At 43.0% G+C, this 14,110-nt stretch overlaps 1 protein-coding gene across 4 annotated transcripts in view; it reads left to right on the plus strand.

Moving 5' to 3' along the window:
• Window positions 1-11,285, plus strand: part of raph1b (Ras association (RalGDS/AF-6) and pleckstrin homology domains 1b) — a 119,445-nt gene extending 108,160 nt beyond the window's left edge. For 3 of the 4 annotated variants that reach the window (XM_063009297.1, XM_063009299.1, XM_063009298.1), the window contains one exon: window positions 8,100-11,285. In XM_063009297.1, the coding sequence (XP_062865367.1) occupies window positions 8,100-10,730 (2,631 nt within the window). In that variant the 3' untranslated portion in view covers window positions 10,731-11,285. The remainder of the gene's footprint in view (window positions 1-8,099) is intronic. The other variant, XM_063009300.1, reaches the window with a different exon arrangement.
• The last annotated feature ends 2,825 nt before the right edge of the window (window positions 11,286-14,110 follow it).

A 14,110-nucleotide genomic window follows, 5' to 3' on the forward strand; every position in this document is an offset into this window, starting at 1 on the left:
GTACGCCAGATAATCTCGGAAAAGTAATTACATGCACCGAAAAAATAAATAATTTAATAATTATAAAAAATAAAAAAAAATGAAACAAAATGTGGAAATTACTAATAAAATCTGTTTCAAAGTTCTTATAATTCTGTTTTAATAAAATCAGTTTAATTAAAACGAATGTGTTTTTAAAAATATTCGGGGCTACGCAGCCACCGTACTTCATTACGTCTATACTTCACGTTCGCGGTTTCCATCTCGAAATTTCAGTAAAGTTATCAGTAAAGTTATCAGTAGCTCTCTCGCTTTTATCAGAGCAGATCTGCGTTTGAATCTCACTGATCTCGTTCCTGACATCACGAGGCTGCTCCGCTAAACAGGCGCACTCACTGAAATGATCAGTGGTAACTGCAGATATGAGTGATGAGTGATTATTATCACTATGAGTGATGAGTCGTTCGCGAACGATCCGATTCTATTGAACGGATCTTTGAAATGAACGAAAGGAACCGAGTCTTTTATTTCTGCGCAGTTCTAGACTGTAATCCACCCATTCAGCTTCACATCAGTAGAGGGAATTAATCGTAAATTGTAATAAGAGCTGTTTATTGTCGATATTCAAATCCGAAACACTTTCAGTATCACGGAGAGCGACACACACACACACACACACACACACAGAGAGAGAGAGAGCTAGTAGTATAATGGCAAATAATTGAGAAATAAACTATAAACTTGTTTAATTGTGTTAAATCTGATTATTTCATGGCGCTTATGTTTTAAAGCAGAAACAAACACAGTCACATCTCTGCACAAGAGAGGATTGTTCTGAAACTTAATGTGATGCAATCACAGTACGTCTCTTCTCTGTAGTTTTTTTCCTTTTGAAGTAACTTTTTTTTCTCGTTTAAGTGTTGTTTGAATTAGGAATTCATTTAAGGCAGGGGTCTCAAACTCAATTTACCTGCAGGCCGCTGGAGGTAGAGTCTAGGAGCGGCTGGGCCGCATCAAGTATTCAACAAAAAAAGGGTTTCAAGTATTTCAAACAAAAGTACAACTGATCCAAACTTCTCAATCTTTATTAATAACAGTTCAGAACATTAACAATTCTTCAGAACATAGGCTTCTTTTTCCTACTCTTTGCTGCCAGAAACCTGACAGCGCTTCCTCTTACACAGCTGAGCCACATCTGGCTTCAGGGAGGAAGCAATTGAGACCCTCAGTATGGCTTGAAGATGCTCATCAGTAAGTTTGGACCTGTACTTTGACTTATTAAAGTTCATGGTGCAAAAGAGCATTTCACACAGATACAGTGTATCACAAAAGTGAGTACACCCCTCACATTTCTGCAAATATTTTATTATATCTTTTCATGGGACGACACTATAGACATGAAACTTGGATATAACTTAGAGTAGTCAGTGTACAACTTGTATAGCAGTGTAGATTTACTGTCTTCTGAAAATAACTCAACACACAGCCATTAATGTCTAAATGGCTGGCAACATAAGTGAGTACACCCCACAGTGAACATGTCCAAATTGTGCCCAAAATGTCAATATTTTGTGTGACCACCATTATTATCACTGCCTTAACCCTCCTGGTCATGGAATTCACCAGAGCTGCACAGGTTGCTACTGGAATCCTCTTCCACTCCTCCATGATAACATCACGGAGCTGGTGGATGTTAGACACCTTGAACTCCTCCACCTTCCACTTGAGGATGCGCCACAGGTGCTCAATTGGGTTTAGTCCATTACCTTTACCTTCAGCTTCCTCAGCAAGGCAGTTGTCATCTTGGAGGTTGTGTTTGGGGTCGTTATCCTGTTGGAAAACTGCCATGAGGCCCAGTTTTCGAAGGGAGGGGATCATGCTCTGTTTCAGAATGTCACAGTACATGTTGGAATTAATGTTTCCCTCAATGAACTGTAGCTCCCCAGTAACTGATGCTACCACCACCATGCTTGACTGTAGGCAAGATACAGTTGTCTTGGTACTTCTCACCAGGGCGCCGCCACACATAATGGACACCATCTGAGCCAAACAAGTTTATCTTGGTCTCGTCAGACCACAGGGCATTCCAGTAATCCATGTTCTTGGACTGCTTGTCTTCAGCAAACTGTTTGCTGGCTTTCTTGTGCGTCAGCTTCCTTCTGGGATGACGACCATGCAGACCGAGTTGATGCAGTGTGCGGCGTATGGTCTGAGCCCTGACAGGCTGACCTCCCACGTCTTCAACCTCTGCAGCAATGCTGGCAGCACTCATGTGTATTTTTTAAAGCCAACCTCTGGATATGACGCCGAACACGTGGACTCAACCTCTTTGGTCGACCCTGGCGAAGCCTGTTCCGAGTGGAACCTGTCCTGGAAAACCGCTGTATGACCTTGGCCACCATGCTGTAGCTCAGTTTCAGGGTGTTAGCAATCTTCTTATAGCCCAGGCCATCTTTGTGGAGAGCAACAATTCTATTTCTCACATCCTCAGAGAGTTCTTTGCCATGAGGTGCCATGTTGAATATCCAGTGGCCAGTATGAGAGAATTGTACCCAAAACACCAAATTTAACAGCCCTGCTCCCCATTTACACCTGGGACCTTGACACATGACACCAGGGAGGGACAACGACACATTTGGGCACAATTTGGACATGTTCACTGTGGGGTGTACTCACTTATGTTGCCAGCTATTTAGACATTAATGGCTGTATGTTGAGTTATTTTCAGAAGACAGTAAATCTACACTGCTATACAAGCTGTACACTGACTACTCTAAGTTATATCCAAGTTTCATGTCTATAGTGTTGTCCCATGAAAAGATATAATGAAATATTTGAAGAAATGTTAGGGGTGTACTCACTTTTGTGATACACTGTATGTGCTTCCAAAAAGGCACATGGTCCGCTTGAACATCCTGGAAAGCTCAGGGAAGGTGGGGGGCAATTCTCTCAAAAATTGTCCAAGCTTGTCTGCTTTTCCACTCACCTCCCTGAACTTGGCTTTGAGTTCAGAATTGCACTGCAGGTCAATTAGCTCCATTTGAAGCACCGGAGGGGCATCTTGCACATCAAAGGAGAAGGGGTCAGCAAAAATTTGAAAAGTGGCTCTGTGTTTCTTGAAGTCTGCAAACCTGTGATCAAATTCCTCCTGTAGTTTTACAATGGCATCAGCATACTTCTCACCACTGAATGGTGTGCCCGCATCCATGAGTGCTTTGCATGCTGGAAAATGGTAGGGATTTGTCTGACAGAGCTGGGCTTTCCATAACACAAGTTTTGTGGAGAATGCTCTGACATTGTCATAGGCAGCAGTGACAAGCTGCCCCTGGCCTTGTAAATTCTTGTTCAGTACATTCAGCTCCTGTGTGATGTCAACAAGGAAAGCTAAGTCCATGAGCCATTTGGGTTCACTTAGCACAGGAACAGCCATCCCATCCTTCTCCATGAAGGCTTTCACTTCTGCTCTCAACTCAAAAAACCTCTTCAAGACGTTTCCCCTGCTAAGCCAACGTACCTCAGTGAAGTAGAGCACATCCTCATATGCTGACTCTATTTCCTCCAAAAAGGCCCGAAACTGCCGGTGCTTTAAGCCCCTGGATCTGATATGGTTGATGCATTTCACAACAACAGACATTACATTGTCAAACTTCAGGCATTTGCTGCAAAGGGCCTGCTGATGGATAATGCAGTGCAGAGCAATGGCCTCCTCCACACCTTCCTCTTCCAGTTTTCTTTGAACAAGTGCCACCAGTCCATTTCTCCTCCCCGTCATTGATGGCGCTCCATCGGTTGTGATTCCAGCGAACCGCTTCCATGGTAAACCGGCATCCACAATGGCATCACACAGTTGGCAGAATATCTCCTGAGCGGTGGTCTGGCCATACATTGGAATCACTGAGAGCAACTCCTCCATCACTTCAAAATTGTCGTCAACACCACGAACATACATTGCCAGCTGCGCAGTGTCTGTGATGTCTGTGCTCTCATCAAGAGCAACTGAGTATGCACAGAAATGTTTGGCTTTCTCACACAGTTGATCGTATATGTTACCTGACAGGTCAGAAATGCGCTCTGCCACTGTGTTAGCTGAAAGGCTGATGTTGCTAAACTGACCCTTCTTTTCTGGACAGACTATACTTGCTGCCTGTAACAAGCACTTTTTGATAAACTCGCCATCTTTAAATGGCTTTCCCGCCTTAGCAATCATCTCACTCACTACGTAGCTAGCTTCGACTGCTGCATCACTCTCTTTGCTCGCTTTCTTGAAAAAATCTTGTTGCCTCTGTAGACATGTTTTAAGATTGGCAACCCGGACCTCTCTCTCATCTCCCTGGTATTTTGCATACTCCTCAGCATGTCTAGTTGAGTAATGACGTCTAATGTTGTATTCTTTATGCACCGCAACTTTCTCTGTGCATATAAGACACGTCGGGGTGCCCCTGTGCTCAACAAAAAAATATTCTGTCTCCCACTTTTCCTGAAACTGTCTGTGCTCGTCGCCAACCTTTCTCTTCACGGCAGGTTTTGAGAAAGACATGACTGGGGCTGGGTGACAAAAAAATGCATTTACTAATAATAGAAAATTTAATTAAAAAAAAATTATTATACATTTTTCTGCCTACCATACACTTTTACATCACTTCCCATTAAGGCGGGCTTGTAATTGTGGCCCACTTCCGCCGCAGATCCTGCCTGCTACTTATTTATTAACACTTGTTTCCCCATACTGTATATACATTATGTAGTATATTTTATTTTTGTTCTTATTGCTTATTGTAGCTTTTAAGTTAACATTATACACAGTATTCAAAGAGCTTCAATTATTTTGCAGCTGTTGGCTAATGCAAGAAACTGTTGCTTTTAGCTAACGTTACTTGAAGTGTTTCAGTTCAGACTACCAGTTAACCTGAAACTAACTAGATAACATTACCTAACAGTTTCCATTTCCAAATTGCTCTCTATCTTAATCCAAAACTCTTTAATAGACTTTCTGCTTACTTTTTGCTAAGTAAAAAGTTGTTAAGATTAAACGTTAACTTACCTCAGACGAACGAACGATTACTCTTTTTTAACGGCTCGCGTCGCACTGTTGCTATGGTGACGCTCGTTCTGCCGCCACGCGGAATCAGAGACTGGACGCTGGGCCACAGCTGGACAACCAGCGTCGGATTTTACAACCAGTACTTTTACTTCTACTTAAGTATGTTTTGTATTAAGAATTGTAATTCGCTACATTTTAAATAACATCCGTTACTGAGTAAAATAAACGCTAACAAATCGGGTCTGGGAAACTGCTGCATTGAATTCTGCTATGAAAAATAAACTGGTGCTAAAATAAGGTATAGAGGAGGGAGGGAAGGGCGATTTAAAAAAGTTTAACATGTTTGGAGTTTGATGTTTCGTTATTTAATGCGAACGATCCGATTCTATTGAACGGCTCTTTAAAATGAACGAAAGGAACCGAGTCGCGCCTCTGGGAGCCGTTACAGTACATTTCTGCACAGTTTTTATCAGCTGTAATCCACCCATTCCGCTTCCATCAGTAGAGGGAATCAATCAGTCATAATGAGAGCTGTTTACTGTAGAAATACAAAATCTTTCATTCTTTCTGTTATCTGTACCTTGCACTGGCTGACAGGATTTATTTTCCTTCCACTTGGTGTCGCTCTGAATCACGTTTCTGCTAAGTGAGAAAAATAATAAAATGTGAAGGGTAACGAGTTGCGCAACTACTCGCCAAAACAGGTGCATGTGAGAAAACCGTGCGGGCCGCACTAACAATGAACTTTGCCGTTATGTCGGGGGCCACAAAATATCGGCCTGCGGGCCGCAACTGGCCCGCGGGCCGCGAGTTTGAGACCCCTGATTTAAGGCAAGGTAGCAACATTTTATATTAATATCGGGGGTGTCTTATAGTTTACCCAGTAGCGCCTCCCGAAGAACGAAGAGCCATTTCTTTGAACGGCTCTTTAAAAGGAACCGAGCCAAAAGATCCGGCTCCCTTCAAGAAGCCATAATTCCCACCACTAATATATACACACACACCTAATTAATGTGTGCCATATGTGGTTCTGTGATGAGAAACATAGGTGGTACTTGGAAGTTTTGGTTTGATAATGGGTGGTACTTGGTCTAAAAAGTTTGAGAACCACTGATTTAGAGCATTTTGGTGTGACGGAGAGCTCCGGTGGTGCTACAGTCTATTTAGATAGCTTATCACAACTTAGGTCTCAGGTTTTAATTGTTGCTGCCACAACAATCACCATGACAAAATAGATTATGAAAATGAAATCAAATAGTTGATCAGATAGTTGGTGTCTCAGTTCCTATTTGAAGGTTGATTTACAAGGCATTAAAAATACTTCATTCTCACTACTTTCTTTTTTTAATAGGACCAAGTAGTTAAAAGACGTTGGCCTGTTTCTGTTGCTTTCTTATAATGCATGCTGGTTTGGAAGTAGTTAAGAAGGCTAAGTGTATTTTTATGCACTGTTATTTGTACAGCGTGAGTCAAAAGTTGCAGGACACTCTTTTATTTCAGAAACGAAATGGAAAATGACATATCTGAATACCCCAGCAAGTAATGGGTGAGGGGGCCTATCTTTTAGGCTATGATCGGAACATGGCCGCCATCTTGAAAGCTGCCATATTGAATTAAGGGCAAGTTTTTCCAATGGGAAGGTGGTCATGTAGCATATCAAAGAAGACCAGAATTTTCTCAGAAATGTATTGCTGCAATCAGATTTGGTTCAAAAGTTATCAACACAAAGTTGCAACAACAACCAGGAAACGTCCCCTGTGATGCACAGCTATTTGACATGTGTTGTCCCTGGTGCTGAACACAGAGCTGAAGGCGCTGGATCCAATCCTTATGAACCCGCATGAGAATCTCTGGAGAAATGCTGTCACAAGCCTCCACGATGTGGTGCTGAAGGTGGTGTTTGTTGCGGATTTTCTCAGCATACACAATTTGTTTGAGATGACTCCAGAGATAAAAGTTGAGTGGTGTGAGGTCGGGTGATCTGGGCGGCCATTCCACAGGACCACGACGGCCAGTCCAGTGACCAGGGAATTGAATATCCAGCCACTGATGAACACCTGCTCCGCAGTGTGGTGGAGCCCCATCCTGTTGGAAATAACAGGGGAAACTGCCATCTTCGGTCAGAATGGATGGGAACACTGTTTCCTGTAGCATTGTCAGGTAGCGCTGAGCTCCACAGGTGCCCCATATTCCAGATCACACCATAACCTTTACATCACCTACGACTTTGGTGTCTGCCATCCAGTGAGGGTTTTCATCAATTCAGTACCTCACGTTCTGGCGGTTGACCTCACCACTGACATAAAAATTGGCCTCATAACTGAACAGAATGCCCTGTGCGAATGCGGGATCTCGTTGATGTTGGTCTAACACCCAGGTGTAGAACTCAACACCTCTATCAGGGTCATCCTCTGATAGTTTCTGCTGCAGCTGGATCTTAAAGGGGTGCCACTTATTGGTATGAAGAATCCGTACAGGGGATGACTGGCTGACACCACATTCTGCTGCGAGACGTCGCATGCTGCCAAAACCATTGTTAAAGTTTCTTCATCGGTAGCGGTCTTCGGACGACAACTACGTGGCTTGTTGTCCACAGTCCCACTTTCTCTGAATTTGGCTATGAGGGATGCAACAGTGCTGTGTGAAATTGGTGGTCTTTCTGGGTGTCGGTTGTTGAAGACTGCAGATATGATATGGCAGCTGTGTTCCCCGGACATAAGAATCACCTCAATCCTCTCTTCTTTCGTCAATTCCATCTTCAATTACCTGTTACGAACAACAGAAGTTTTGAAATTTCTGTGTTGATAACTTTTGAACCACAAGAGATATTGCAAATCTGATTGCGGCAATTCTGGTCTTCTTTGATATGCTACATGACCACCTTGCCCTTGATCCAGTATGGCAGCTTTCAAGATGGCGGCCATGTTCCGGACATAGCCTAAAAGATAGGCCCCCTCACCCATTACTTGCTGGGCTATTCAGATATGTCATTTTCCCTTTCGTTTTTGAAATAAAAGAGTGTCCTGTGACTTTTGACTCACCCTGTAGATTGTTTTACATGAGTATTTTTCTTGTGCAGGCGAGACCAGAGTCGACTCGTTCAAGCCATTCTATTCACAGCACACATGGTGGCCACTCGAGTCTTAATTCCCATCTGGCCCAGCAGCAGCAGCATACCCTTGTATCTATGAATTTACAGCAGCAAGTGCAGTCACCACAGGAGAATGCACAGCCACAGACGCAATCAGCCATTCAGCATTGTGGAAGCGGTACTCAGACACCTGCTCAAACTCAACCACAGCCTTCTCCAGCTCCACCACCCCCACCACCGCCTCCTCCTCCACCCCCTCTACCTGCTAGTGTCCCTCATCACTCAACTCCACATTTATTTGCTAAATACAGCACCATCAATCGCCTGAAGAATGCCTCTCAGGCCAAGCCACTACCCCGAGGTCAACAAGTGCTTCCGACTCCACCACTTCTGACTCTGAAGCCTCACCTTAACAATGTTAAACCAGGTACAAATGTTCCACCTCCTCCACCTCCACCACCGCCAGCTTCCATGCCTGCTCCTGGTTCTGCCATGGCTGTTTTAAAACGTGGGCCACTAAGCCCAGCTGCAGGGCCTCAGTTTTCCCCACCACCACTGCCTCCTTCAGCACCCATCCAGTCTCAGGCTCACCCTCCACCTCCAGCTCCCATCCAATCCTATCCTCTTCCCCCAACTCCAGTACCTATTCAGTCCCAGTCTTTTCCCCCACCTCCACCTTTAGTACTCATGCGGTCCCAGTCCCCTTCTCCACCTTCACCAGCCATTGATTTTCAGCCTCTTCCCCCACCTTTACCTACAGTATCTATTCAGTCTCATTCTTTTCCCCCACCTCCACCTCTTTTACCAATCCAATCCCAGCCTACTTCCCCACCTCCACCTTCAGTAACCATTCAGTTCCAGGCTCCTCCTCCACCCCCTCCACCTACAGTAACCATTCAGTTCCAGGCTCCTCCTCCACCCCCTCCACCTCCAGTACCCTATCAGTCCCAGCCTCTTCCGCCACCACCAGCACCCCCCCAAGAGGCTTTCCCCCCTCCCCCGCCTAATTTAAAAACCAACCGCCTGCCCTCTCCACAACCATCCCCACCTATGGCAACTTCCAATGGTCTCAAGAACATCCTAGCTCAGAAGTTTGCCAGTTTGCCCAGAGACCTGTCATCTTTAGATAGTCAGGCTCAATCCCCACCACCCCCTCCACCACCTCCACCACCACCTACACCTCCTGCTCCTCCTCTACCACCTCAGCAGCCATCTGTCCCAGTACCGCCTCCTCCACCACCTCCTCCTCCACCACCTGCCTCAGACTTTGTTCTGCAGCCTGACCGACATCAAGGCAATGCTTTTAGACTTTCTGACTTCAAGAAGACCAATAGTATCAAAATGTCACATCCAGCTGCTCCATTCCTTCCAGATCCTGCTCCACCACCTCCTCCTCCACCTCCACCCCCTTCTGCACCAGTAAAGACCATTCCACCAGCTACACTGCCCAAGCAGCACAGCATTTCTAAAATGCTAACACTCAGTAATCAGGTTTCTACCACACCATCGTTAGTCAAGCAGCTTGCCAGCCAGTTTCCTGGTGCAGCTCCAATGCCAGCCAACCATGCAGAAACTTACAAAGCCTCAGTACCACCACCAGCTGTTAAGACTAAACCAAAATGGCAGCCTGGTGGACAAGTCCAGCAACAGCAGCAGTCTCCTGAATTTCCACCACCTCCTTCAGAGACTACACTTACCTTTCCCCCACCGCCACCACCTCCTTGTCCACCTCCACCACCTGGTCAGCCTGTTTCAGTTCCTACGCCGCCACCTCCACCTCCACTGCCACCAACACATTTACATTCTCCAACAAAGAAGTCATCTGGGTCTTACACATGGGGTAAAAAGCCACCACCAACCCCTCAGCGCAACACCAGTGTCAAGATCAACTCTTCAGCCGACTACCAGGAGTCACGGCAAAATCTGGTGAGCAAGTTTAACCCCAGCTCTGCCTTTTCTGCTCCAATGCCCTCTTCTGGTTTGTCTTTCAGAGAGTCTTCCTCTGGACCACCTGCTCCACCTAAACCAGGCAAGCTCAACTTTGCCAACCTACCATTGGCTTTGCAGAACAGAGTGAGTCAAAACCAGGAATCTGGCATAAATTTCCCTGCACCTCCACCACCTGAGAAGGAAGTTTTTCCTCCTCCTCCACTACAGTCAGACCTTCCACCTCCACCACCACTACCAGGGGATACACATGCAGGCACCCAAAAAGTAGCTGTGGTAAACCCTCAGCCCCAGCCTATGTGGAGCAAGAACTCTCTAAAAAAGACTACGCCTCCAGTATCACTCCGTCGCAACAACACAACCCCTGAAGCACCTTTGCAAGGAGGCCCTGTACCTCCACCTTCCCCTAAGGGCAGCAGTCAGCCAAACTTTTTAGAGGACTTGAACCAGACTTTAAGGCGCAAGTCTTTGCGAAATTCTGCAGCCAAATTGGACCCTGTGGCCACTATGGATGACATGGTTCTGCCTCCCCCTCCCCCCAAGCTTCTAGACCAACAGAGTCACAATGGAAGTGGGTACATGTCTAGCAATATCTCTGGCTATGCAACATTAAGGCGAGGACCACCCCCTGCCCCACCAAAAAGAGACCAAACCACCAAACTGACAAACTGAGAGTTTTGAGACGTCCTTCATCAAGTGATATAGAAGAGAATCAATTTGTTTGACTGGATTAAAAAAATCTCATGTGACTCTGTACAAGAGAGATCATGATGTCCAATATGCATTAATGCCCATCAGTATCAATTCCAGTTAAATTAAGGAAATCTCTGCAACAAATTGGTACTGCATAGAACTTTAGCATTTTGGTGTTTGAATGTTTTGAAGTAATGGGAAGAAATAAATTTGCCTTTTTACATAGATTTATTTAAGTATGTGAAGAATTTTTTATTTTAGACCTAAGTTTGACAATGATTGTTTTCCAATGAAGAAGCAGATATTAAAGTTTTTTTTGTTTTTTGTTTTTACAGAAAGTTTGCCTGCATGACAGGGATTGAATTTAGTTTGGAGAATGGTTATGTAATTTGTTTGAGTGAATGTAGCTGTTGATTTTCTTATAAAACTGAGCAGGGGGTGCCAATACTTATTTGCCCTTCAGACAAGTTTATGCATTGGTCTCCCCAGTTTTGGAATAACTTTCCCATACATTAAAACAGTTTATTCCCCTGACCCTATTTTTACTGACTTATTGAAATGTCTTTATCTGACCATGTCTTTAAAAACTTTTTTAAAACACCTTATTGCAATGTTTGGCAAAAGATATCTACTAGATTTGGAAAATTTGGTAAGAGGTCTGAATTGCTTATGCAAATTTTGTAAAATTGTGGACTGTCTGATATGATCTAGACCTGTCTGATTCAGGTACATTATTCACATTGTTGTAGTTTCTAACTGTACAAAATTACCTGCTTTGCCTGTTTTTGATTAATGCCTTTTTTGCCAAATATCTTTCAAGGACTGGTCCATGGTTTTAGTTCATGTCTTAAAATTTGGGAGCAATGTCCTCCTAACGCAGTGAGTCTGGGGAGTCATCTGTGGACAGGCCTTCATGTACATGCATGTCAAGAAGTGTCTTAACTTTTGGTTGGATCCCCAACATGACTTTACCATTAGTCTTTTACAGTGTGTATTAAAGTATGTATTAAAGTACTTAGTATGATAATCACATCTGGTTAAGAACTGGAAACCACAAATCAAGATCCATTTGAGCTTGTGGTGTATCTATAAATATATATATTACCATACTCTTATCTTGTATTCAAGCTGAAAGGAAATATGTTTTAAAAATGAATATACATTATGTTTCTTTTCAGTTTTTTTGACAGTGTTAACATTAAATTATTAAAGGTCATAATCTGGTCTGAAACCATGAGAACAAAAACTCTCATCAAATTTCAGTGTGATATGGAATGTGTGTGGTGATCTTTGTATTTTCATGGTAAAACACAGAACAGAGGAACCTTGATTTAACGGACCTCCATTTAACAGATTTCAGATTTAACGGGCAAAATCTGGAAAACCGACTGTCCAGTCCAATTGTTTAAAAGACCAGTAGTTTGGTAATTGTCTGCTGACTGGTGCACATATCTCTGTGTTTTGTTCTTAATTTTTGCAAGTTCTAGTGCTTAGTAATGGCTTCAAAAGACAAGGGAAGTGGTAAGCAAAAGAGGGTGCATCTCAGCACCCTCAGAGGTATTGATGAAAAGTTAGAACTTATTAAGAAAGTGAAAAGCGGTGTTTATGTGGTTCGATTTACATATCTATTTATGTTGTTCCGTTTACTGTTTATCATATGTTTAGCACTTTTGCGGATCTTTTGTGGACTTCTGTGTTTTTGTATATTTTCGCACCCCCTGAAAATATAAAAATTTTTTTTTGCTGTTTTGGACAATCGCATTTTACAGACCAGTGCTCCCCCCTTTAAGTCTGTTCAATCAAGGTTCCTCTGTATAAACATAATGTCTGTGTGCCTCTAAAAATGTTGGATGGAGCAAGGGTTCCATTATTGTTTCTATTATTTAATTTATGTCCAGTTCATATAAACAACTTTTATTTTATACATGCTTTGTGTTTTTGAAAAAGTTAAAGAAACCACAAATCGTCCAGGGAAACATATGCCATGCAGTATTTTACTACATCCTATTAGACCTGTTATAAGAAAGGTAGAAAGAAGCCAACAATCACCTAAATAAGTTGGAGGGTGACTTAAAAGCAGCAGAACAATCCTACAGTGAACTAAAAACAATAAACTACAATGCAATCTTCTACTTCTTCATCCCACACACAAAAAAAGCACAGAGCTGCACAACAAAAATGTACACAGGCATTAGTCAGACAGCTGTGCTTGAAAGAAGAAGAGTTGCATGTATGATGCCAAGGGCACCATACCCACAGTGAAGTATGAAGTAAGGACTATAATGATATGTGGCTGCTTCTCTGCTAACAGTACATTCATCAAATGAAAAATGAGTATTATGTCAATGTACTGGGACATATAATTTAATCTCATCAGCAAAGAGACTCAATCTGAAAAAAAGATATGAAACATACTGCCCATGTAAGTCGATTGATTTCTGAAGAGAACGATAAAGATGCTTTCATGGCCTAGCCTTAAACCTTAAATTAAATTACAGCTGTAATTGCCACCAATTGCTCGTAAACACAGAACTAATAATAATAGTTTTTCACACATTACATTACGTTTCTTAGATTTTTTAAATATAAATATGTGCACTGAAAGTACTCAAGTATAATAAAATAGAATACCTTTATTTTTCATATATACAGTGAGGAAAATAAGTATTTGATCCCCTGCTGATTTTGTAAGTTTACCCCCTTACAAAGACTTGAACAGTCTATAATTTTTATGGAAGGTTTATTTTAACAGAGAGAGACAGAATATCAACAAAAAAATCCAGAAAAAAAACATTAAATAAAAGTTATAAATTAATTTGTATTTAATTAAGGGAAATAAGTATTTGATCCCCTACCAACCAGCAAGAATTCTGACCCCCACAGGCACACAAATTAGTCCTGTCCCTGTATAAAAGACACCTGTCACAGAATCAGTTTCTTCCATTCAAATCTCTCGACCACCATGGGCAAGACCGAAGAGCTATCAAAGGACGTCAGGGACAAGATTGTAGACCTGCACAAGGCTGGAATGGGCTACAAGACCATCAGCAAGAAGTTTGGTGAGAAAGAGATCACTGTTGGCACGATAATTCGAAAATGGAAGAAATACAAGATCACAGTCAATCGCCCTCGCTCTGGAGCACCATGCAAGATCTCACCTGGTGGGGTAAGAATGATTCTGAGAAAGGTGAGGTCAGCCCAGAATTACACGGGAGGAGCTTGTCAATGATCTCAAGGGAGCTGGGAGCAGAGAAATACTGGATATGACCTCAAGAACACCATCCCCACTGGGCATTTCTCTGCCTCCAAACACGGCGAGTGGAGTTGATGCCAAAGAGCTCAATTTTGGTCTCATCTGA

This window comes from Trichomycterus rosablanca, chromosome 15, assembly GCF_030014385.1.
Source record: "Trichomycterus rosablanca isolate fTriRos1 chromosome 15, fTriRos1.hap1, whole genome shotgun sequence".
In the NCBI taxonomy this organism is placed as follows: Eukaryota; Metazoa; Chordata; class Actinopteri; order Siluriformes; family Trichomycteridae; genus Trichomycterus; species Trichomycterus rosablanca.